Genomic DNA, 24,708 nt, shown 5'->3' on the forward strand with positions numbered 1-24,708 from the left:
TTGGGGTGTCTTGTTGTTGTTGTTTTGGTTCTTCGGTTTGGGGAAAAGTCTCGTCATGTGCCTTTTCCTTCTCTGATTTCCAACTTTGTTTCGATGCGATTTCTATGTCCTTTGAAGAAAAGCAGTTGTAAAATCGTCTAACACGTTGTTGTCTCGAGACGCTCCGCTGAATTACACAAATGCACAAGGGCGGATCTCGAATTCGTCGTGTGGGCGTCGGAAGCTCGTGGTGGGAGGTGAAGGAATCCCGGACAACAGTCCTGTGTAAATTGGGATTTCAGTGCGCTTATGACGCTAAGGCCGCCATGTGCCTGGGACGGTCCCTGGAATCTCGGTGGGCATGGCGGATCCAACGTCCTTGTACAGCGGGCACTAGCACGTATTGGGCGGAGCATGGAGTGCGTTGGCAGTGGGGGCTTCGGCCACGTTCTGCCTCCCGATGTGCCCCCGGCCCCAGGCTGATGGCGTAAGAGGACGGATGCATCAATTATTCGCATACCAAACGGAACAGGGGAAATGAGCTTGTAATGCGATGTCAAGATGATAAGACGATAAAGCCTTGCATTCGTGACTTCCTAGGGGTTGGGCTACTACCGCATATCCATCCATGTCTCTAAGGACTGAGCAACTCCTTGCGTATGCGTATTAATGATCGCTTGCTTGTGCTGTCTTCAGATGAAGACGCTGCCTAAAAAGACGAAGACCTCATGATGCCGGTGCTAAGTCGTGCAATAGTGTACAATGTGGTTATTTGTAGCCTTTTTACTCGTCCTGGTCCATTGTCTCCTCGAACCCTTCTGAGTCGCCAGTATCCGTATCGTCAGAATAGTCTTTATCCTGAGAAACATCAATAAACTCGGTGCTATTCATGCCCTCGCCCTCTTCGCTATCAGCGTTGCCCTCCGTGCCAATTCCACTTTGGGAATCCCTGGCGTCATCTAGAAAGGCCACAACTTTGGCAGTTGGTGACTTCTTTGGTGGCTCTAAAACGTCGCCGCTCCATGGCTTGCACTCTTTGACGAGCTCGCCACACTTGAGACACGTCCAGCCTTCACCTTCTTCGCGCTCTAGTCGCGTTGCGATGCAGACAAAGCAATAGATGCAGCCGCAAGGGATGGTCTCGTAAGGATTGGTGATATCGGTTTGGGATGAGCCGATAACACCACTTGATGCGGCCGCTGCCATGATCTCGGTCTCTGTACTCGCAAGGGCGTTCTGATCCTGGTAGCATATGGCACATGTGCGTTCGGGCAAAAAGCCCAGTTCACCATTAGCCGACTTATCTTCGTCTCCCTTTGTGGTGATGATCTCTTTCGTCTTGCGCCATGTCCTTGAAATCCACCTCCTCCACCGGTTGATGCCAACAAGCGGCAATATGAATAGCAGAAACTCCGTGAAAGCGTGCCAAACAAGTTGTCGGTTGAGGTACTCAAAAGAGACCTCTCGGCTCACCTGACTGGTTGGTGGAGCCAGGCGCATTCGTAAGACTCTATCGAGAAGGGTGCGATATCTTCCCTGCAGTAGAAAGACGAGAAACGAAACGAAGGCTGCTCCAGCGTGGAGCGTCGTTATCCGAGACGTCAGCCGCGACAATTTTTGGAGTCGAGGGTTGGGCTCATCGCTGTAACCATCGTCGTTCTCGAGCAACCAGTTCTCCCACTTCTCCCAGCCGTATTTCCCAAATACGGTGGCCAATCCGTATAGTGACTTCTGCCACCTAGATGGCGCAACGAGGACGGATCCATCTTTGCGCGCATCCGTGTATTTCAGGTTCTGTAGAGCTGCTCCATATGTCGCGTCGTTGTCCCAGACTGTCAACTTGAATAGGATGGCGCGAAGTGCAAGAAGGATCTCAGCAGACCAGTCGTCTTTCAGGTGGCCGCCAGCGAAGTACTTGAGTGCATCGCCAACCTGGCCGCGAAGCAACTCCAATAGTTCGTCATCGAGTAATTCTGCGTCGACTTGCCCGACCCTGAAGGCGGGGCGAGTGCCGTCTTGCGTTGATATCGAGTCCCATGCTGAACCGAGGCGACTGAAAGGGAAGGGCAAACGATCAATCTGGGCGCGGGCGCGTGAGGAATCACGCTGGGCGGCGAGTCGTGCTGCGTTATCGGCTTCGCGAGCTTGTCGTCGTGCTGCCAGGCGCTGCTGCGCTTGCGCAAAATTGGTCGATGTCATCTGGGCAGCATTGGGTGGTGAAAGGTGGTGGTGAGGTGCAAATTGCGATGCATCACACCTCTTCCCTCAAGTGGCTGATGATAAGGTGACGGGAGGTCTGGCACCTCAAGAGTGGTAAGTGGAGGAAAAGCCGAGGTCCGCTCTGCTCACCTGCATCGGCTGCCACCAAACCCGTTGCGCTGCTCAAGTCCCCGAGGCCCCTGCCTGCCGCGGATGGTCTGGGGATTATTACCTGAGCCATGACCTGGGCGGGAGTGGCCTGAGCCGAGAATCGGCCGGAGGCTGGAGTCTGACGTCCCGGGGCGCCCGTGCCATTCCAGTGGAGGTCAGGTCCCCTGTCCTTCTTGTACGACCACGGCTTCCTGAGCCTTCGACTCTTATTCATTACCTTACCAAAACAACTCTACTTTGAGCAAGTTGGCTGTGGTCTTACAAACCAATATACATCTCTGTCATGCTGTTTACTGATTGCTCTGCAGATGCGATGCAGAAGACAGGCTTACATCAGACGGTGTGTCACCAACCTGGACCCCTGTACAACCGCAGAGCGGGAGGAGGTTGAGTGCTTGAGATGAACGTGCCTCAATCACCAACCCTTGCCGCCATAGGGACGGAATACTACCGCAGATAGTCGTCGTCTCCGCATCTCTGCCATCACTGAAGGTTGTCGGCATGAACACGAACGGACATACCCGACACACCATGCGCCATTCTATAGCACTGTGCTGAGACGGGGAGGTGACCCTTGCCTTACCCGCAGACATCTTCGCAGCTTTGGGGTGTGACAAGAAGGAGAGAAGAAGGAAATCTTGCATTCGATTCGCCAACGTCCGGCCACCACAGCTGCAGCATCAGGTCAAGCTTATGTCGACTAGCGCCAACAACCCATCTTATCGGCCTTACGAGTCTGAGAGGCTTGCAAGGCATTCTCAGGGCATTCTTCGCTTGTCAAATTCTTGCCCTGTTGTCTCAAGCGTTTTGCGATTACGCTGAATTGACATCTTCAAGCCTATCTTTCTCACACGGAGCTAATCTGACCGCCGGAGTTGAGCGAGGCCAATGACGCACATCGTGATTTGGACGTGTATGAAGCCTTCATCACATCACATCGTCGATGGTAACGTTACCCAGTAACTAAAAGCCCGTTCAACCTCAGTATACACAGCGCCCCGGGTTTGACTTGGTCGTACTACACAATCTTTCAAAACTCGTTGATCAAGGGCTACAGTCAACGAGGAGCTCGCCTATCGTGACGAGATCTATCTTTCTGTTAGCATTGTAGGCCGGAAGAGTAAGGAGTAGAACACCAACCTCGTGCCTTGCGCTAGGAGCTTCCATCAAATCTGGCTGCCTACTCAAACCTGCTGGAGATGCAATGAGAGTCTATCTCTGGCCGGATCCAATATCGAGACAACTGAGAACACTGGTTCTTGGTTCGACAAACGGGTAGAGCGGGAGGCTCAGACTAGACATCGTGCAGCGGGCTTGCTAGGAACCGTATACCTGCATGAAGGCATTCCTAATTCGGAAAAAGTGTACACCCTAAGCATCCTCTGCCCAATCGACCGGGACGCAGGCGTGGCTCAACACGGCTTTGACGCAACCCGGCCCATACCTAGCTTCTCACAGTGGTGCTTACCAAGATGCTTCTATTTTCACTTATCGCTTCAGAGTCACTCACTCACCGCGCTTTTTTGTGGTTCCAGCTCCAGAAACAGTGTCCGAAGAGGCTCGGAGCCTAGCAAAGTGGCGGGCGGACCCAACAACCAGCGCGTATTGAGAACTACGGAACGCTTTTCTGTTATGTCATCTCTCTTCACCCATTCCCTTCCCCGGTCGATGTCTTGCATGCCCAAATTGGGCTGGTCAAGATGTGAACGTGACATTGAGGCATCCAGTCTACCGACAGGGGCAGAGACGGTTAAGAGTTCGTCCATCGTCAGTTGTCAAGGCAAAGATTTACATAAACACCAGCAGCGTCTCCTTTGGCCTTGGACGATCCGAACACAGAGAAGCAATCTGGCATATGTACAAGATCAGATCCTCCTTCACAACCAATCACGACGTCAAACTAAGCTCACTGTAGTTCACGATGGAGCTCACGCCAAACACCAGCCCGAGGGAGGCCAATAGCCCGGGAGATACGCAGCAACGTGCTGGGGCCGCCAAATCAAAAGCCACCATTAGAGCATCTCTCGCCTGTGTGCCCTGTCGATCAAAGCACGTCAAGTGTGACTCGGCCTTACCAACCTGCCTAAGATGCCGCTTGGAGGAGAAGACCTGCTACTACGCAAAGTCTCGCCGAGGTATTCGGGATGCCAAGAAACGCAGTCTCATCAACGATCCTATCGCACCTCCTTCAGCCTCGCCGGACACGCCAGTCTCTTTCCCATCTCCCGAGGTGGCGAGCTTCGATATTCCCATTCACGTAGTCGACAAGCTACCCTGTGGATGGTCTCTGGCCAGGAGCTCTCATCTCCCTGACTTGAACACCGCATCACCGACTTCGCTGCTCTTCGACCTTTACTTCACCAACTTCCACGATACCCATCCGTGGCTCCTGCCCAGGAACCAGCTCCTGAGTCGTATTCGGTCGAACCCTGAGCCTTTCCATTTCCTCACAAGCTGTATCACGTACGTGGGATCACTCTTCTCAAATGCTGTCTCATCAGAGGAACTTCGAGAGAAAGCATTCAGTCTCGCAAGTGGCAGCTTGCCTATGACTTGCTGGACTGTACAGGGTCTCCTCGTTCTCAGTGTTGCTGCTTTTGGCGAGGGACGATTCGAGTTGAGTGCGGGATGGATGGACGCTGCAACTCAGATGGCTCTCGATCTCGGCATGCAAGACAAGTCGTTTGCAGATGCTGCAGGTGATCCTTTCGTTGCAGAGAGCTCACGAAGGACCTACTGGGCGCTTTACTGGCAAGGCAACATGCGAGCGATGCGCGAGGACTCGCCCGCTTTCGTGTTGTCCGGCGTTGTCGCAACAACTGAACTTCCATGTGAAGAATGGGAATATCAGTCAGGGGTAAGTCACTATTACCGCCAATCTGATGTTGGTACTAACAAAAACCAGGAGATTCCACAACCGTTGTCCCTTAAGAAGTACAACGCAAGAGATCCTATGGATGAAACGAGCCATTCGTCGTGGACGTATCTCATTGATCTGTGCCGGTTGAGCACGGAGTTGATACTCCCTATGCCAACACTGCCACCAGGACTATTGTCTAATACCATCGATAGAGCCGACTCCAGATTGGTCAGTTGGCTCATCAACCTACCTAAATGGAAACAACAGTTGGTGGACTCGGGGGGTGCAGTTGACATGGTTCTGTTTCACGCGATGGCCTACGCGTTCAGGTGAGTATGCTTTATCCATAAAGTAGTCTAAGGCTGCATAATACTAATCGAAAGATAGCCTGAGGATCAAGATGCAACTACCCATGGAAGCGTCGGGATTTGGGATTCGGGACCTGCTCACGCTTGGCCCGCTCTTCAAAGCGCGCGACATGACCTTACCTCGGATGCCGCGATGCTCCAGCTCGACTTATCCATGGCTCGAATGCTCAACCGCCCTACAAGCAGGCCTGTCGACAATCGGTCTCTTCAACTTCTCGCTTCCACCGGCCCGATACAGCCCTGCATGCATCATCGGGTTGCGACGGGCCGCTCTCGCACTACTCGATGCGAGAATGTATGGCGGATCAGATTCACCGGCTCTGCGTGAGAAGCTTGATCTCCTGCTCGGCGTACTCAAGGTTGCCGGTGAGATGTGGCCCGTCGCAAGAAGCATTGGCAATGAAGTCAGCGAAGTGTTGAGAGAGCTTAATGTGACCAACAATCGCGACAGCGTCACTCAGCTAAACTCATGCATGGATGCTTTCATCACTGACATGTCAACGCCTGCGGTGGCCCCAGATTCTGGCATGTTTTCATTTCCTGAGCCAAGAACAGTGGAGGAGATGTTCAACTGGAGCACCGGAATCATGAACATGGGATTGTGAGATGATGATAGCAGTGGGATGATGAGCTCGGCGCATGGTTGTCTCTTTAGGATGTTCTCACCAGAGGCCCAGCTACGCATTAGGAAGAGGATCAAAAAATGATTGGTAGTCATCGGATGATTCGAGGAAGGCTTGATTTTCCTGTTTGGTTTCTACAGCGCTTAGATATCCCTGCGTCAATGATATGGTTTCTCATCTTTGTCTCCGCCTAAGAATCATTTTCGCCTAACCATAGACAGAGGAAATTTTTAACTGACGTGACAGTCGAAGCAAAGCTTGTGGCACACATGGGCAAACGTTCGTTGTATGAATGCTGCTGCATTGCTGGAAGCACATGCTTCTTCTCTTGGCCCTGTGGAATGCCATTGTACAGGTAACCTTATTTCACCTTGTAAGGTGTGTCGTCAGGACGGGAGAGTTTCTCAGGGCGCTTGGAGTGACATCCTGCGCTTTCCAACAGCGAACAGCGCCCATGCTCCTCAAACGCCCCACTACCCCGCGATGGACCGCCCTCTACAACAGTGCCCCGCCACAGCGATAAGAGGGCCTGGGTCTAAATTTCCAACCGCTTCTTCGTACTTCACGCCGCCTTCTCGAATACGAGACTTCAACCTCTCGACAACACCAACCCGAAACTCCTTGGGACCGAAACGACTGTGGCATCGACACCTTGGTCGCCCACCAGGAAGACCACAACATGAGCTTCGCGATCGAGGTGCCCGGCGATGCCAACCCCCTCAGCCTGCAGGAGCTCTGCCGCGTTCTCGAATCCGCGACTTCGGCCGACTATGCGCGCAGACAGGCCGCTGGGCAACAGCTGACATCATGGGAAACGGAGAAGGGATACTTCTCTTCCCTTCAGGTATGTAAATCCACCCTTTGTGTACGATATGATCAAGTAACTCACCGACGCCCTATCCCTAGACCGTTTTTCTCGATAAATCCCTTCCTCACGAGCTTCGATTCCTAGCCGTCATTCAGCTTAAGAACGGCATCGACAAATACTGGCGCCTGCTCCCCCACGTCAAAGGTGGACTGGACCCGGAAGAGAAGAATGTCGTCCGGCAACGCTTGTTCCAGGGCACGCTCGAAGAGGAGGAGACAGGACTGTCGCTGCACAACTCCCTCGTCACCGCCAAAGTCATTAGGATTGACTACCCGCAGCACTGGCCGGAAGCACTCTCGCAAATTATCGGCTTGGTCAGGTCCTCAAAGAACGGCAACCAGCAGCATCTTTATGGTTCTCTCCAGATCCTCCTTCGCGTTGTGAAGGAGCTGGGCACCGCTCGCCTCAGAAGATCCCAAACCGCCCTCCAGTCTGTCACCCCCGAAATGGTGTACTTGCTGGGAGAGATTTACACCGAAAAGTCAGCAGTCTGGGTTGGTTATCTCACGAGTGGTCGTGGCGAGGAGGATGCGGCCGATGCGGCTATGCTCAACAGTCTCATCTCTCTTAAAACCATTCGACGGTTGCTCGTGGTAGGCTATGAGGCTCCTCATAACGACAAGACGGTCGAACAGTTTTGGACCGTGTCTCAAAATCACTTTGGCCAATTCCTTGGCTTTGTGAGCCACGACTCGCCAGTCCCGGCACCCCATCAAGATACCGTAGGAAAGCACCTCCTGCAGTTTACAAAGCTGCATATCGACATGTCCGAGGCGCATCCCGCCAGTTTCGCCGTTTTACCAAATTCTTTACCCTTGGTCCACGCCTACTGGGATCTCGTCGCGAAGTTTGCCGAAGTTTTCGAAAAGTCAGGTGGCATCCGGCAGTCTTCCGGTGATTCGGGTCCATCAGAGTCAAAGTCAAAGGTCGAGGGACCCTTGCTGGAAAGACTGGCCCTGAGGGGCCTGCTGCTGATGAGAGCATGCTTGAGAATTGCATTTTATCCCAAGCAGACGTTCAAATTCCGGAGTGCGGAAGCTAAGAAGGACGAGAATGATGCTGTTGCGCTCATCAAGCAAGAGCTTCTCAAGGATGATTTCGTGGTCCAGATGGCGAATATCATCATCACACATCTCTTCGTCTTCCGGAAGGCAGATCTCGATGCATGGGAGGAAGACCCCGAGGAGTGGGAACAACAGGAACAGAGTGAGGGCAACGCCTACGAATGGGAAGTCCGCCCCTGCGCTGAGAAGCTCTTCCTTGACTTGCTTGTCAACTTCAAGGATCTCATGATACCACCTCTGCTTTCTTACTTCCAAACCGCGTCAAACTCACAGTCAGATATCGCTACAAAGGAAGCAGTGTATACGGCTATGGGTTTGGCTGCACCCAACGTCATGAACGCGTTCGATTTCGATAGTCTCCTGGTCTCGACTGTTCTTCAAGATGCGCAGCAACAAGGGCCCTTGTATAAGGTTCTCCGCAGACGCATCGCAATCATGGTCAGCCAATGGGTTACGGTCAAGATTGCCGACAACAGTAGACCACTCATCTACGAAATGTTCCGTCACTTTCTCAACCCCGCGGACCCGAACAACGACATTGTCGTCAGAATCACAGCCGCGCGTCAGCTGCGGTGGATCGTAGACGAGCTTGCCTTCAGCGCAGAGGCTTTCCTCCCCTACGCAGCCGATGTGCTTAATGAGCTACTTCAGCTCATCCAAAATGTTGACGTGGACGAGACCAAGCTCGCCGTGCTGGAGTCCATGCGTATCTTGGTCACGAGACTAGAGAATTACGTCTCTCAGTTCGCAGACTTTATCATGTCAAGCCTACCGAGCATTTGGGAAAACTCTGGAACGGAGGAGTACATGATTAAACAGGCAATCATCGCCATCTTTGCCGCGCTGGTTATGTCCATGGGCAGCGACTCTCAGAGGTATCACCACCTGATGGTCCCGTTGCTCTCAGAAGCAGCCAAACCGGGCTCCGACCTGCACACGTACCTGATCGACGAGGCATTGGAGCTATGGAACTCTGTTCTCATGCAGAGCAACCCGCCCTTATCCGCAGATATTATGAGCATCGCTGAATTATCACTTCCCCTGCTGGAGTATCAAACAGAGACCGCTGCGCAGGCGTTGTCCGTGGTTGAGTCCTACATTCTCCTTGGCACACAAGCTGTCATGGAAGATAGACTGCGGCGTCCATTCTTGGTCGCTCTGTCAGGCGTTCTCGACTCTAGAAGCCGAGAGCAGGTCAGACTCGGCACCGTGTGCATTGAATATCTGATTCGGGCCGCCTCTGAGCTCGGCGGAACCCAGGTGATTATGCAGGATCTTCTCGAACTTGGTTTCTTGAAGAAGATTATGGAGGCTCTCCACGATGCTTGGGAGGCACACCAGACGACCGGACCGAACAGGAAGGTTAGCAAGCTCAACACGATAACAGAACGCGACTACTTTGCAATTCTCTCACGACTCCTTATCGCCGACCCGACACTCTTCGTCACCATGCTCACATCTTTCGGGCCTCTAGAACAGGTTTGGGCCTGGCTCAGCGGCGAGTGGTTCTCTCACCTCGACGGGCTGGATCATCTTCCTAGGCAGAAGCTGTCCCTCCTGGCCCTGGCGCGCCTGATGGAGCTCCCGCAGCCCATGCAGAACCTCACACTGAGCAAGTTGCAAGACTATTTCACGCTGTGGGTTGGCACCATTGCCGAGCTCCAGGACGGCACGACGGACGGCACCGACTCGCTCATCTGGGGCGAACTCGAGCCCACGGATTACGATACACCCAAGAGCATCAAGGAGACGGAGTTTGGCGCCAAGGATCCCGTCCACACGATCAACGCCATGAGATTCGTCAAGGAGAGGCTGCAGGATATCGTCCAGCGCTCCGGTGGAGAACAGCAGTTTGAGCAGGAGTGGGCTGCCAATGTGGACAAGGACGTTTTGCAGAAGTTTTGGTCGTTGACGCAGATCACGGGCGCTTAGGGAGCCAGTGCTGCTGCAGCAGCAGCGTTTGCGTGAGCTGTTCGTCGGGATTGAGCTGTAATAGACGGGAAAACATGGGAATGATTATGATTTCATGACGAGGCTGTCAGATAGAGAAAGAGAGGTGCTCATGGCGTATCTCCTGGCAATGGGCAAATGTGAATACAAGAACGATTTGACGCCTAATGGCGGAAGCACCCGTCCAAAGAGAACTAGTGTTTATTGAAGACTTACATTAGTGGCATAAGTGACTGATTCAAAAGTCGATCTAGATATGCCTCGCTGTAATCGCCCAGAAAACGACACTCTCGCAGTAACATGGTTCTACAACTTGCTCTGACCATCCTGCGGGATCTTGACAACGACCTTACCCCAGGTCCCCCGGCTGCCCAGAGCAATAAGCGCGTCCGGGATGCGCTCGAGCCCGACAAACTCCTCGTCGGTGAACTCGGTGCCGCGTAGCTTCCCCTCGGCGACGAGCTTCATGATGCCCTTCCACACCTCGACGACGGTCTCCTTCTCCTTGACGGCGTACTGGCCCCAAAAGATGCCGACGAGGCTGATGTTCTTGAGGAGCACCTTGTTCATGGCCACCTTTTCAATCTTGCCGGCCGCGAAGCCAATGATGAGGATGCGGCCGTTCCAGGCCGTGCATTTGGTGCTGGCGTCGACCATGCCGACGGGGTCGTAGACGATGTCGACGCCGCGCCCGCCGGGCGTGAGGGCTTTCACTTTGGCGGGCCAGTCGGCCTCGCGGTAGTCGACGACGTGGTCCGCGCCAAAGGCTTTGGCGACGTCGAGCTTGCGCGGAGTCGAGGCCGTGGCGATGACGGTGGCGCCGAAGGCCTTTGCGACTTGCACGGCGGCGAGGCCGACGCCGCCGGCCGCGGCGTGGACGAGGACGATGTCGCCGGGCTTCACGCCGGCGCGAACGACGAGGGCGCCGTAGGAGGTGGGCGCGGTGATGAAGAGGCCGGCGGCCTCGGTGTAGGACCAGCCGTCTGGGATGGGGAGGAGCTCCTTTTCGCGGGCGACGCACTGGGAGGCGAAGGCGCCTTGGGTTGCGCCGAAGACGCGGGCGCCGACGGGGTATTTTGCGTTTGACGAGGGGGCTTTGAGGACGATGCCTGCGAATTCGCAGCCCGATGTCCAGGGGAAGGCTAGGGTATTTAGGTTTAGTATGGTATACTGAAATGTATGTGTGCTAAGTCTCTGAAGGACAGGAAGGGGGGACCGTACGAGGCTGAGTCTGGTATTTCCCTTGGATTTGGAGAATGTCAAAAAAGTTGGCGGCCGTGGCGTGGACTTGGATGAGGTACTCGTCATCCTTCTTGGGGACGGGGTCTGGGAGATCCGTCACGCGGAGCTCCTTGGGAGACTTTTGAATCGTTAGATCGAGTGCTCATTTAGGGAGAATCGTTCCTCAATGGTGATGAAGCTCACCTTGACATATTCCTTAATCTGAATGCCGCGCATTGTGAAGATGGATTCTACTGTGATGTCTGGTACTCCTCGTAGGTAAGGTACTTGATTTGAGATAGATTGAAGGCCAGATGTGAGGTAAAGCTGGCCGAAGTTATACGTAAGAAACTACCGTAAGAGCCGGATGAGATGGAAGATGAATATTGTGAGTTTGTATGAACCTAAGATTGAGGATCTGAGCTGTCGTTAGTCTCGAGCTTCTCTACACGTTGTTACCCCGGACCGGGGGTCTTGGAGACGCCGAGGAGGGGGAGAGCCGAGGCAACGTCTGTGGCCCCTCGTTGGCTAGATTTGGGGCCTTTTCGGTGTGCGAATTCCGGGGATGTGGAGGAGGCTCGGTGAGCAGCAGAGAGAGACATGGCCCGAGCGCCTGCCTTAGAGTCCAAGATCTAGATGCAGATTGGAGGTTCTTTGGCAGGTACCTAGGTAATCAGAGGGATCCAGCCCACCGGCATCAGCTGTTGTCGTCATTTTGGCTACAAATGTGGCGTGTGGATGGCCCTAGTAGATGAATTGGTTGCAATAGGTAGTTGCTTATGCTCTGTGCATCTGATTGAGGTCGTATTTGTATCTGCGCTATCAATACTCCGTACCTATGGACTACCTGAATTGTCATCGACGACTTCACACATGTTGTGAATGTTTGATTGAATGATACTGCTCCGTTACTCGAGGGTAGGCACACTTCCAAAATTGGCCACAAACTTTCCCTTCAAGAGATTAGGTATTGCAGCTCCAAGCCCTTGTGGATGGACGCCGGATTGCTCGCGCGCTATTTGTTGCCGAGTTGTATCGCCATCGTGAATTAGAGGTAGAAGTCAATGGATGACAATGGAAGAGATGACTGTGGTTATGACCTGAGGCTACTTTTAAGTTGGGGTCGTCCAGGGGGGGCGGTCGTTTGGCGCATGGGAATTGAGGGACGTGGAATTCGATACCTACACCTAATCCTGACAATGCGGCTTGGTCGATCATCGCGGGCGAGCATTGATTTCTTCCCCAATAGAATCATTGCTCTGCCCTTGATGTCAGAGATAATAGAGTGCCAATGTAGTCCCTGCGGATTGTCTTGCATCAAATGGGAGGGAGTGCGCCGCCAGCAGAGACGTCGATTCTGACAGCGCTGTCAAAAGTGACCTTAGCTGAGAACCCCCCTGTTCTTACCTATACCTTACCTTCCGCTCCCACCAGCGTTAGCGCGCTGCGGCAAAAGGTGCCTAATTCGACCTGTTCCGTTCGTGAGGCACCTGCTATTGATGTTACCAACCTACCTACCTATGGACTACCATCCTTGAGTCCAGGCTGCCAGGACCACGAGTCACCACCCAAAGTACCCGACGCCGCACAGCGACAGCACCCTCAGTGGGCACGACCCAGCGCTAACCGTAGTTATCTCACTCTCCCGCTCCATTGCGTAAGGTATTGGATCCGTTCCGCCGCACCTCGTAGAACTGGCCCATGCTTGCTTCTGGGCACCTCATTGCCTCCAGTGCTGCTGCTCGCTGCTGGCTGCTGCCCCTCCCCGACGCCATCATTGGAGCCCACCAACCGTCACCAACGACACAAACACCCAATCCTGCGCAACTCCCCTCCGGCCACCTACCATATTTCACCTGCCTAACTGACTTGCACCTTGCCCCAGCTTGACCTCGCATTCGGTCGTCTTGTCCACATACTCCCAACAACTTCTCTCTTTCCCTCCAACATCTCACGCCTTTGCCTCTCTTCCACCCCTCCGAGCCATTCTCAGGCCTTCCAGAGACCAAGTCGTCGTCATATACTAGGTACACATCCAGACATTGCCTGACCACCAAGCACCTCCACCGATCGCGCCCACGCACCCGCAACACACAAGGTCATGGCCGACAACGCAGAGGGCACCGCCGATGCCCAGGTCACCTTCAAGGTGAAGACGGGCCAGGATAGCAACCATACTATCACCATGTCTGAATCTGCCTCCGTACTCGACCTCAAGACCAAATTGGCCGGCGAAGATTTCGAGAACGTTCCCGTCGAACGCCAGCGTCTTATCTACTCTGGTCGCGTAATGAAGAACGACGACACACTCGCCACCTACAAGATCAAGCCCAACAACACCATCCACATGGTCAAGAGCGCAGCCAGCAACCCAGCTCCTCAGCCCGCAACTTCAGCCTCCACGCCTGCCGCACCCGCCGTGCCCTCCAACATGGCCGCTGGCACTGCCAACAACATTCTCGCTGGCCTCACCGGAGCCAGATACGCCGGACACATCAACCTGCCCAGTCGCGAGACATTTGGAGCTGACGGAGGAGTAAGTTTCTTTCAGTGCCGCGGCGAGTCTTGCGTGGCATAAACTAATCTTACGTTTCCAGATGGGTGCCCCGCCATCCGACGACCAGTTGGCCCAGATGCTCTCCGATCCCTCCATGCTCCAGACCATGAACGCCGCCCTCGACAACCCCGACTTCATCAACTACATGATCCAGAGCAACCCACACCTGCGCAATGTCCCCAACGCACGAGAGATCATCCAGTCGCCATTCATGCGCCAGATGATGACCAACCCAGACATGCTTCGCAATGTCATGAGAATGCAGCGCAACATGGCCGGCGGAGGCGGCAACGCTGCCTTCCCTGCGCCTGGCGCCACCGACACTACTCCTGCCGAAGCTGCGGCTGCCGGCGGCAACACCGGTCAGCCTCCCAACCCGTTCGGCTTCCCCGCAGGTTTCCCAGGCTTTGGTGGCGGCGCTGGTGGAATGGGCATGGAGGGACTCGGCGATCTCAGTGCGCTCTTTGGCCCTGGTAGTCCGTTTGCGCCTCAGCAACCCGGTGCTCAAGGTGCAGCTCCCGGTGCGGGAGCGGCGACTGGCGATAGTGCCCAGACTACAGCTGGTGCCGGAGCTACTGGGACGACAGGCACGGCAGCGGGTGGACAGGGCGCAAACTCTACAACGAGTCCACCTCCGGCCAACCCCTTTGCTGCTCTGTTCGCCCCTCCTCCTTACGCAGCTCAGGGCCAAGCTCAGGGTCAAGGCCAAGGCCAGGCACCCGCAAACCCCTTTGGCGCCTCGCCCTTTGGTCAGATCAACCCAGAGATGATGCAGCAGATGATGAGCATGTGGGGTCTCGGTGCAGGCGGCGGTGCTGGTGGAGGCTCTCCGGCTCCCCCAGACAACCGTCCCCCCGAGGAGCGTTATGCCGAGCAACTGCGCCAGCTCAACGATATGGGCTTTTTCGACTTTGATAGGAACGTAGCCGCTCTGCGTCGTAGCGGTGGCAGCGTGCAAGGCGCGATTGAGCATCTTCTGAGTGGTTGATTATGACTTGAAATACATGACCGGGGGGTAGAGAGAGAAAGAGAGAGAGAGAGAGAGAGAGCAGAGTAGTAGCAGGAAGCGTCTCACGAGGACGCATGACTTAATGCCCTGTGAACAGGATACGGAGGGAAGTACATACCATACCTAGTTGTCACGCGCTTTGGTTCTGGCAGTTTCCGAGGCGATATGGAAATTATCCAGGCATGATGTTTATGAAAGTTCACAACCCAATATCTTGGATCCTCTCGTGACTAAGGAGACCACGTGAAGCCTTGTTATTGACGGAAGTAGAAATACGGAGAGCGTTTGTTATTAATCCCGATCAAGCAAACGTCTTGTATCGCGCTTAATGATATAAACGTGGTGGCTTGATTGAATGGTCGTTCCCAAGCTCCGGCGCGATCCGGCTTAGATCGGCCCCGGATGATTGAGGTGTGCCGGCCCAGAAATCGGCGCCGTAGCGTCTGCAGGCTAAGGAACTCAACTCACCACCAACCACAAACAGTGGTTCATGGCGGCTTGAGTCTATCAGCCTTCCTCCACAACAACGTGTTCGGATAAGATGTAGCGAAAATGATTCAAGGAATCTTCTATGCTAGGTTCTTTCCCAAAGAGGGTATGTATCTTGTTTTTTTCTTTTTTCCTTTTGAAAGAGGCTGCAATGCGCTCGCTCTTTTAAACTTCGCAGAAGGTCAATACTCAACGACGCACCTCAAACTAACCTCCACGATGTAGGCCCGCACATCGTGGCCCAGTCGCCGCCGGGCTGCATCACCACGCCGCCCCCCGGCTCTGGGGCGACGGCCGCGATGAAGCCGCCGCTCATCGACTGGGAGGTGATGCAGGAGTACATTGTGCCGCGCAAGGCCTTTTTCAACCGGTACATGACGGTGCAGGACCCCGAGGGCAAGTACGCGGTGCTGGGGTTCCCCGTGCTGATCCCGCACCAAAAGTACCAGCGCAACGAGTTCATCTTCAACTTTGGGCTGGTGCTGGACGCCGACGCGGATTTAGCGCAGTATGAGCCCGTTGTGCGGCGGTTGGCGGTCACGTTTAAGGAGATGGAGAAGCAGAATGAGTATTTGAGCCAGGAGGGCAGCGGTGGAGGGTCAGGAGCGGCTGGGATGAGGGAGAGGAGGCCGATTGAGAGTTTGTTGGAGATTGTCAAGGAGGATTTGAACAACTATGGCGAGTGCATGATTCCTGTTGGTAAGTTACACACTCTCCCCTTTCTTGCTCTCCGGTTCCGCGCATCGCCAATATCTCGAGACATCGCTGACCACAGAGGGCCCCAAAAGACGACGCAAACACCATCAACATGAAGCTCTTCCCGCACCACGCCAGCCCGCCCCAGGTCCGCGGCTGGCACGTCCCCGTCGCCAAGATGAAATTCGCCGAAATCGTCGACCAGACCTGGGACCTGACGATGCAGAAAGTCGTCGCGCACATTGACGGTGTGAACGACGTCCGCCGCATCGCCTGGCTCGCCGACGTCTCGCTCGACCTCGCCACGCTGGCCCTCCGCCACCTGCTGTATTACGACACCGTCCTGCTGCTCGACATGTTCTTCTTTGGCAGCTGCTACGCGCCCCGCCCCGGGATACACGACTTCGTCGCGGACCGGGACGGGATCGTGGACGAGTGCGCGGCGTACGTGTGCATCCACGCCCGGCAGCGCGTCAGCAACTTTATGCTCATCAAGCTCATGACGAGCTTCTGTGTGGGCAAGAGCGTGATGGAGTGGCTGCGCACGCACCAGGAGGCCGGGTTCGACGTGCTGAGGTACGTGGACGTCAGGCGGCTGGTGCAGTTTGGCGTCATCAAGGGGTGCTTGTACCGCGTGCACAAGTACGTCGTGTCCAAGCAGTACCTCGCGGGACTAGCGACGGGCCAGGCGCGGCCCAGGGCTGGTGGCGGGGGAGGGGGCGACGCGCTGCAGGTGTATACGGACGGGTGTCACTCGTTTGACCAGATTATTACGGAGAAGAATCTCACGGATGGGGAGATTATGGAGAAGCTCAAGGCTTTGCCGGTGCCGAGCGGGGATCTGACTGTGTTTTATCGTTGAGGGTGTCTTTATAAAATGTTGTCATAAGCATGGTGGTTTTACATTGTTCTAAGTTTTTGGTAGTGTACAGGTCATTGTACAGATATTTGCACATGGTATCGGATGTGATACATCAAAATATTTCGAAAGACGAGAAGGACTGCGGCAGTCTCTCGTTTACTCCCGCGATTTGCCCTCCTCGAACGCTTGCTGGCGCTCGCTCTTCTTGGGGAACTTGATATCCGGGTTATTCGCAACGGTAACCTCCTCCTCCTCGGCGGCCAGCTTCTCCTTGACCATCTGCTCCAGCTCGCGGCGCGACAGCTTGCGGCCCTCGGCAGCGGCGAGCTCCTTGAGCTGCTGCATCAGCACGCGCGTCTTGCCCTTGAAGGGCTCGCCCGGGTAGGCCTTGCCGGTGTCCTGCCACTCCTTGTCACTGACGACCTCGATGATGCGGACGTTGTGCTTGCCCTTGCGGATGATGAGCACGCGGCCGTCAATAAGGAACTTGGGCACGTCCTGCGGGTACCAGAGCTTGACGGGCGTCCAGTCGAGGTTTCCGGGCACGAGGCCGCGCATGTCCTTGCCGGGCGCGGCGGCGACGTAGGCGCCCTGGGCGCGGGCGATGCGGTGGCCCTCGCTGACGGAGGTGGCGAGACCTGCGGCGTAGAGGATGCGGGCGATGCCTTGGTTGTAGATGAGGTTTTCGGGGAGCTGCATGTCCATCTTGGGCGCGTTGTTGAGGGTCGTCGGGTGGCCTTCCACGGCCTTGTAGGGGGCCACGGTGTTGTCCTGTCCCGCTTTCTCGGGCGAGGCGCCGGCGAATTGGGTGCCGGATCCCTTGCTGTACATGAACTGATGCTGCTGCTGCTCCCTGATGGCAACGTCGGCGCCGTGGACGAGAGAGAGCACCTCGAAGGCGAGGGTGTGCTGCGCGACGCGCGCGGGCGGGTTCTTTGCGTGGTCGACCATGAGCTTCTCAATGTTGGCGGTGGGCAGGAAGGTGAAGAGCTTGAGGAGCCGCTCAACCTCGGTGTCGGACCGCCGGGCGAAATAGCCGTAGAGGTCAAAGGCGCTCGTCATAAAGGGGTCGAGCCAAACGGCGTTGCCAGCGCTCTTGCCAAACTTTGCGCCCGCGCTGTCCGTCAGGAGGGGCACCGTGAAGCCGATGGGGTCGTCTCTCCAGGTCTCGGGCATGCGCATGTTGGGGTTCTCTTCAGACGCGCGGATCGTCTTGACGGCCTCGATGCCCGTCACGATGTTTCCGAACTGATCTGAGCCTCCGATTTGCATCTGGACGCCGAGCTTGGAGTACAGGTGCCAAAAGTCCCATCCTTGCATTAAGGGGTAGGTGAATTCTGCGAGGGACATGCCGTCGCCCTTTTCCATCTTGTTCTTGACTCTAGACAGGGGGTCAGCAACTCTGTCGAAAAGGGGTAGGGGGACTTCTCCTATATGAGGACTCACGTATCGCGGCCGAGCATGGGCCCTATCCGCATGAAGCGGCCCAGTCTCTTCATGACATCGTACAATGGCAAGCTTTGCCACCACATGTTGTTGTTCACGAGATGTCTCTTGGCCGCCCAGTCCGCCTCATGGCCGTACTTTCGCCCCAGGGCTTCCACATTTGCCCAAATCTTCTTAAGCTGGTAGTGGATCTTTGTGATGTTCATTGAGACCTCGCTATTCGCCATGACCTCGCGCGTCTTCAGTCGGTCCGTCGGGTCACCTATCCTGCCCGTCGCGCCTCCGACCAGCGATACGGCCGTGTACCCGTTGAGGTACATCCAGAAAAGGGGCATAAAGGGGAGAAGGTGGCCGACGTGGAGGGACGCCGCCGTGGGATCGACGCCGACGTATGCGCCTATTCGTTTGGTCCGCAAGAGTTCTTTGACCTGCGGTGTGCGCCTTGAGTTCGGTCAGGTCAGCAAACATTATCTCGAGTAGCGACAGCGAAGGGGGGGCGCCTCGACTCACCCTGCGACGTCCTTGACGTAACCTCGCTCCTCAAATACATCCCAGATGTTCTGAATTTCACCCTGCTCAATTGCTGTGGCGCGTCTTGCCCACTCCTCCTCTCCTGTCTTGCGCTTCTCCACGACCTTTTGTGATACCCATCTCGCTTGGTTTTGTCTGAAATGGGCTACTGGGAGCGCAGCGCATCGAACGCAAATATTCCGCCGTAATTCGGGGAGGCGGGCCACCAATGTCGACGACATGATGGGGTATGTGTGTTGGTAATTAGAAGATCTGTAATTTTGAATGCATTGAAGAAAGAGCGGCAAAGAAAAGCTCAGCACTGGATAGGAGTCTGAGGATGTGAAAACCAACCCTGCCAGCAACCAGAATGACTGACACAGGTCACTCAGAGCTGTCGCGCAACTGATCCCACTCCAAGCTCCAAAAATTTCCCTTATCGCAATGTCGATAAGACTTGTCACGCATGTACGTTGGCCCGATGGCCGGCCCATGCCGACTTTCTTCGTCGCCCGAAATCACGTGGAGCCATCGGGGTGCTATTAGCCAATCACAGCCCTTCCAATGTCAGACGCCCGTCTTCGCGATCCGGAACCTGTGCCTACCCTCGGCTAAGTGGACATCATCGATTCCGGCACTCTAAACCTAGCTCTCCTTCTCAACTTCCAAGCCTCCAAACAACGACATCCTGCCTCCCTCCACCCGCGAATACCAATTGAACCGCCCGTGAAATACCAGCGATCACCATGGCTTCGATTGTGCGCCCTGCTTTTCTCCGGCAAACAGCCACGGCGGCCCGCATGGCCCAGGCCACCCCGATCCGTTCCGCCTTCGTCAAGAACTCGTCAAGAGTCGCCGCCTTCCACACAACCGCCAAGAGGGATCTGTTGCCCGTCGGTCCTCGTACGTCGCAGTCACCTTGCATGCTATACATTTATAATCGAACCGTTGCTAACCTATTCACTGCAGAGGTCATTCAGGGTGGAGGTACGAAAACCCATGTGAAAGTCAAAACTTGGAAAAAACGCAAGACATCCTAACCCGTGATAACCTCTAGTGAACGACCCTGCCCCCGTCCCTCCCCCGAGTCCCGCCCATGGCTCCTACCACTGGAGCTTCGACCGCATTCTCGCTGCCGGCCTCGTCCCCATCACCATCGCCCCCTTCGCCGCCGGCTCCCTGAACCCGACAACCGACGCCGTCCTCTGCGCCATGATCCTCATCCACTCCCACACCGGCTTCCAGAACATCATCATCGATTACGTCCCCACCAAGCACTACCCCAAGTCGCGCAAGGCGACCATGTGGGGTCTCAACGTCGTCACCGCACTGGTTGGCCTCGGCCTGTACGAGTTCGAGACCAGCGACGTCGGTGTTACTGAGGCTGTCGCGCGTCTGTGGAAGGCTTAATTCAGGGGGGAGATGGGAGAGAGGTGTCGTTTTGTCCTGTTTGACAGCAAATAAAAGGCTGGTCACCTGGGAATAATATCCGATTGAGGATGCGACAGAGGAGGCGGAGACGTCGTGCTAGGATATCAGTACCAGAGAAATGGCGCTGAGGTCGGCTTACTGTATGTGATTCGGGGGGCGCCAGGGTTTAGAATTGGGACGGCCAGTGTATAATCACCAGTCTAGGCAAAATTGGATTCTTTGTCAATGAACCTGGTGCGACATTTCTGCAAGTGAAATTCAATGTGAGTCGGCTCTAGGATGACAGCTTAAATGTTTATCCGAGACGGATGAGGTGTTCGATGTTAGGCAGATCTAATCACCGCAATGCGGTGTGTAAGGTCGGTAGCAATCAACGGAGGAGAGAATCGACTGAACAAGTAACCGCAGTGACAACTTGCTAGAGATCTTGTTCTCTCGTGCAGATTTTGCGTGTGTCAGCGAAGCCTTCGAGAGTCTAATCTCGTATTGAGGTGCAGCTTTCACGTTTCTTCGCAAAAAGTCTCTGAGAAGCAAATTCAATGCTGAAATCACCAACCTCAGACCAAAAACGCGCTCGGTCAACATTGAAATATTCCAATAAGTAACATTGTTAAGCAAATTAATGTACGCTAATTCATGTTCGGGTCACATATCTCGAACTAGTACTTACCAACAACCAGCCTACTCATCAATCATCACTTTTATCTCGCTCGCACTTCTTTCCCAAGACGCACTTCTCCTACACTTAGAGAGAGAAACTGGTGATCTCAGAACCTCCCATATGGTCCATCTCAGGGGTCGGAGGTGGAAGGTTCTCAACCTTGGTGTTGATCCAGCATGACGCATACATGTTGACACGGTCAATGCAGGCTCCGTCCGTACGAGCTCCGACCCTCTTGGGCGAGAAGCCGTGGGCCTCAAAGACCTTGACGTACCAAGGGCTCAGCGCCGACGAGCGAAGCAGCACCCGCCCGCCCATCTTGAGGGCACGGTTGAGCTTGGTGATCTGCGCCGCCGCGGCCGGCGCGCCGGGGTCGAACCAGTCCATGCTGTCCATGATGACGGCGACGGTCAGCGTTCCGGGGGTGATGCGATTGATAACCTCGTCAATCTCGTCCGTGTGGATGCGCAGGCCGTCAAAGGCGTTGGCGCGCGAGAGCTTGGCGTGGGCCTTTTCCGAGAGGTAGTCTGGATGGCACCGCCGCGTGAAGTCGCCCGTCATGCAGACGTGATAGTACGGGTTATTGGCGGCGATGTGCGTCTGCTCGGCCACGGGGTCCAGGGTGTCGACCATGTAGCGCCAGATGGCGTGGGAGCGGACCTTGCGGGCGGTCGGGGAGGGTCCCCTGACGGCCTCGCTCTCGGCGTGGTCGTTCTCGATCATGGCCAGCTGGTTCTTGGGGACGCCGAGGGCCGCCCAAAGAAAGCTCTCCTGGCTGACGACGAGCTTGCAGACGAGCTTGGACAGCAGGGCGGGGCGGATCTTGGTGCGCCAGACCTCGCGCTGCTCGTTGAGGGTCTTTGTGGACAGGAGTTCCTTCACGGCGGCGCGGCAGCCAAAGACACGTGAGATCCAGCGGAAGACGCGAATGGCATGACGGGAGCCGCCAGTGTCGTAGAGACCGTAGCCCTTGGTGTTGGTGAAGACGTGAACGTTGTAGAGCCAGTACTGGAATGCACGGCTGGAGAGGTGGGGGGAGAGCTTGTTCAGGAGCAGAGAGCGGAAGTCAGGGTGCTTTCCCTCTCCAAACAGCTTCCAGAAATCCTCGTAGGGAAGAGAAGTGTAAGACGCAACCTTGAGCTCGAGGAGATGGTTCTGGGTAGGGTTCAAGTCGACAGCGTGGATTCTGGCAGGGCTCTGCATTGCGTAGGAGAGGATATTGTCGCCGGCGCTGGTGATTGCCAGGACCACGTCGTCAGAGCCGAGCTTCAGAAGGTGCTCGTCCACTCTCGAGTCTTCCCATGTAAACGCGTAGATGTATTCATCGTTGAACTGAGTGTGTTTCTGAAGCTGATCATCGTAGTATATGCGCCAGTGGTGGTTCTGGTAGAAGAAAGAGGGCAGTGGGAGGCTTGCGGACAAGTTTTGGATGGCTGCCATGAAAGCCTTGGAACGGATCTCGGGGGCCGATCGATCAATGGCGCGGGTGAGAGCATCGCCCGCGTTAGCAGGCAACAGGTACGGCGATTCTGTAGCAAGGGCATCGATCTTCTCAATGATCTCATGCGGCAGACTGGTAGCTGAGAAGGGCTTCTTGTGGCATCCGACCCAGATGTAGTAGGGAATGTGACCGAGGCTGTAGTTACGGGTGTTGATGTTCAGGACGCTGCCAAACTTGTACTCGAGATAGTCGCGGCGGCTAGCCTCGAGACCAACACGGTCGAGGTCGAACCAGGCGCGCCAAAAGGTCCTCAAGAACCAGTTGACGTGACGCCCAACCAGTCCACCAGTGAAGTTGCGGAAGGAGAAGTCGGTCTTAGACTGCACGTAGAAGTCAACAACTCCCATGATGCCATCTGGAGATAGAAGTGATGTAAGAGACTCGACAACGGAGTAGTAGTCGGGCTGTTGAACACATTCAGTTACAGTCATTTCAGAGAGTACGTCTTTAGGTGACTCACGATCATGGACAAGCTGTAAGACATGGTGATGAGATCCGCGCCGCCGTGCTCGGCACGCTTCTGAGAGAAGTAGCTCAGTACAGGTGAGCGAGGAGGAACGCGATTACTTGGGAGACCATTTTCATAATCTTCCAGTCGGAACTTCCTCGCGTCCTCACATACAACCTTAACATTGTTCCAGCCAAGGCGTTCGAAGCGCTGTCGGGCGACCTCGCATAGAGACGGGGAGAAGTCCACGAGGTAGACGCTTGTGAAGAACTCGGGCACATTGACAAAGCTAGACATAGCTTCAATGTTCCACCCCGTTCCTCCACCAACCTAAGCATTGTCAGTCGAGGTTCGACAAACATAATGTGACTGCTAGGATGACTTACATCAACCCAGACTCGCCTGGCCTTGTTGCCCTTTTTGGGACCTTTGGCCTTCAGCTGTGCTGCGACGAGCGCAAGCATGTCCTCTCTGCCTTGCAGGAGGACCTTCCTGGTAGCATCATACGCGCCGGCTTGCTTCTTGTAGAAGCTTTCTAGGGCATCCTGCTGGTTGCCCTTCTTGTCGCCATTGTGCGGCTTGATGAAGCAGGAGTAAAAGAAGAGCAGGAAAGACTTGAAGAGTCCGGGTGCCTCTAGGCTTTCCGCGTCATTCTTTGAAAGAAGCTTGGAAAAGAGCAGGCCGCTGAGGGCTACTGCACTTAATCCAGCAAAGGTAGTCTTGAGATCAAGGTCGAGGGGCAAAATGTTACCACCAAGAGAAGCCATGGTATTCTCTCATTGCTCGAGGCTAAGAGAAGATTGCGTTGAAGCGGTTTCGAGACTCTTGGCAAGTTGAATTGTTAAAGAAAGCGTATACGTTGAAGAAGCAAAGAGCAGCATCTAACAAATCGCAAAAGGACAGCAGCGCTATATAGACTTCTACACAAAACGGCTGCGTTATATTTCGATGGTCACTCGACCGAACATGTTGTATGGTGTACATTGGATAGCGTTGAACAATACAGCGGAGGGTGAAGTAGTATCTACGTGAGTCGCTCTGGAAGCGTGCAACGAAACGCTGGTACCATAACCGCAGTGTTCAGGAGAAGATCGTGGTTGAGGCCTAGGACCCTGAAAGAGGGAGAACCCCACCATGAGCTTCTCAATTGAGCCAACCCCGCCAGCTCGTTGTCGAGCTCCTAGCGCGGCCGCGTGGGTGAGGTAAAACACGGCTTGTCCATGCCAGCGCCTGTGGACCAAGTCGTGTCGACCAATGGCCAGAGCACATGGGCAAACCATCTGGGCATCAGCCTCTGGTGCTCGTAGAATGGAATTCGCCAGAGCCAACACGCCTGCGCCAATCCTCTGTTAGTTTACTGGCACGGGAGGTTGCGAGACATATCAGTCCTTCTGCTTCCGCTCCCATGGGGCGTTGGGTCTTTAATGCGTGGGGACAATGACATCGCCTTTACCTTGCACTCCTATGCATTGCCTGTGACGAAGGCCTCAGTGTTCTTATCAGCGAATATATCACCTAGAAGCCAACTGCTTGAGAATTCAGCTAATTAGCAGTGATTTCGACCCTGTTCAAAGTTCGAGTAAGTTGATTTTCATGACGAATTTCTGGAGTAGAGTCAAGCGAGTGATTACTCTGTGAGTACCATCTCACAATCTGGATGATTTCAGTGGGCAAGGCTCCTGCGAATGAATGCTAGTTTTCCAGATTGTCTTTAAAGCCACTCAATCGATGGACGACAGATCATCCGTTCGAACCAAACTAGGAAACTACTTGTTGCCATGCATAAATCGGAACG

The 24,708-nt window shown here is 54.9% G+C and overlaps 9 protein-coding genes across 9 annotated transcripts; 5 read left to right on the forward strand and 4 right to left on the reverse strand.

Annotated features, from left to right (window-relative positions):
* Positions 1–762: 762 nt before the first annotated feature.
* CPAR01_01286 (Pex2/Pex12 amino terminal region) lies at positions 763–2,178 on the reverse strand (the record flags this gene model as incomplete). The annotated part of the gene is made up of 1 exon (XM_060485575.1): positions 763–2,178. The coding sequence occupies one exon, from the start codon at positions 2,176–2,178 to the stop codon at positions 763–765; it is 1,416 nt and encodes a 471-aa protein (XP_060356432.1).
* A 2,092-nt stretch (positions 2,179–4,270) lies between these two features.
* CPAR01_01287 (uncharacterized protein) lies at positions 4,271–6,182 on the forward strand (the record flags this gene model as incomplete). Its single annotated transcript, XM_060485576.1, has 3 exons — positions 4,271–5,206; positions 5,255–5,538; positions 5,597–6,182. The coding sequence occupies 3 exons, from the start codon at positions 4,271–4,273 to the stop codon at positions 6,180–6,182; spliced, it is 1,806 nt and encodes a 601-aa protein (XP_060356433.1).
* Positions 6,183–6,879: 697 nt separating this feature from the next.
* On the forward strand, positions 6,880–10,064 carry CPAR01_01288 (importin-beta domain-containing protein; the record flags this gene model as incomplete). The annotated part of the gene is made up of 2 exons (XM_060485577.1): positions 6,880–7,044; positions 7,107–10,064. 2 exons carry the CDS (start codon positions 6,880–6,882, stop codon positions 10,062–10,064), a joined length of 3,123 nt encoding a protein of 1,040 aa, XP_060356434.1.
* A 324-nt stretch (positions 10,065–10,388) lies between these two features.
* On the reverse strand, positions 10,389–11,540 carry CPAR01_01289 (zinc-binding dehydrogenase; the record flags this gene model as incomplete). The annotated part of the gene is made up of 3 exons (XM_060485578.1): positions 10,389–11,224; positions 11,304–11,442; positions 11,508–11,540. The coding sequence occupies 3 exons, from the start codon at positions 11,538–11,540 to the stop codon at positions 10,389–10,391; spliced, it is 1,008 nt and encodes a 335-aa protein (XP_060356435.1).
* A 1,864-nt stretch (positions 11,541–13,404) lies between these two features.
* Positions 13,405–14,848, forward strand: CPAR01_01290 (ubiquitin family protein; the record flags this gene model as incomplete). The annotated part of the gene is made up of 2 exons (XM_060485579.1): positions 13,405–13,839; positions 13,901–14,848. 2 exons carry the CDS (start codon positions 13,405–13,407, stop codon positions 14,846–14,848), a joined length of 1,383 nt encoding a protein of 460 aa, XP_060356436.1.
* Positions 14,849–15,421: 573 nt separating this feature from the next.
* Positions 15,422–16,916, forward strand: CPAR01_01291 (nitrogen permease regulator 2; the record flags this gene model as incomplete). Its single annotated transcript, XM_060485580.1, has 3 exons — positions 15,422–15,464; positions 15,584–16,057; positions 16,147–16,916. 3 exons carry the CDS (start codon positions 15,422–15,424, stop codon positions 16,914–16,916), a joined length of 1,287 nt encoding a protein of 428 aa, XP_060356437.1.
* Positions 16,917–17,072: 156 nt separating this feature from the next.
* CPAR01_01292 (tRNA synthetase class I) lies at positions 17,073–19,114 on the reverse strand (the record flags this gene model as incomplete). The annotated part of the gene is made up of 3 exons (XM_060485581.1): positions 17,073–18,297; positions 18,363–18,803; positions 18,873–19,114. 3 exons carry the CDS (start codon positions 19,112–19,114, stop codon positions 17,073–17,075), a joined length of 1,908 nt encoding a protein of 635 aa, XP_060356438.1.
* Positions 19,115–19,618: 504 nt separating this feature from the next.
* CPAR01_01293 (CybS protein) lies at positions 19,619–20,282 on the forward strand (the record flags this gene model as incomplete). The annotated part of the gene is made up of 3 exons (XM_060485582.1): positions 19,619–19,775; positions 19,842–19,859; positions 19,930–20,282. The coding sequence occupies 3 exons, from the start codon at positions 19,619–19,621 to the stop codon at positions 20,280–20,282; spliced, it is 528 nt and encodes a 175-aa protein (XP_060356439.1).
* A 766-nt stretch (positions 20,283–21,048) lies between these two features.
* On the reverse strand, positions 21,049–23,680 carry CPAR01_01294 (uncharacterized protein; the record flags this gene model as incomplete). The annotated part of the gene is made up of 3 exons (XM_060485583.1): positions 21,049–22,869; positions 22,926–23,243; positions 23,300–23,680. 3 exons carry the CDS (start codon positions 23,678–23,680, stop codon positions 21,049–21,051), a joined length of 2,520 nt encoding a protein of 839 aa, XP_060356440.1.
* Between the last annotated feature and the right edge of the window lie 1,028 nt (positions 23,681–24,708).

This window comes from Colletotrichum paranaense (genome assembly GCF_030867605.1).
Source record: "Colletotrichum paranaense strain IMI 384185 chromosome Unknown Scaffold_1.1, whole genome shotgun sequence".
Lineage (NCBI taxonomy): Eukaryota > Fungi > Ascomycota > Sordariomycetes > Glomerellales > Glomerellaceae > Colletotrichum > Colletotrichum paranaense.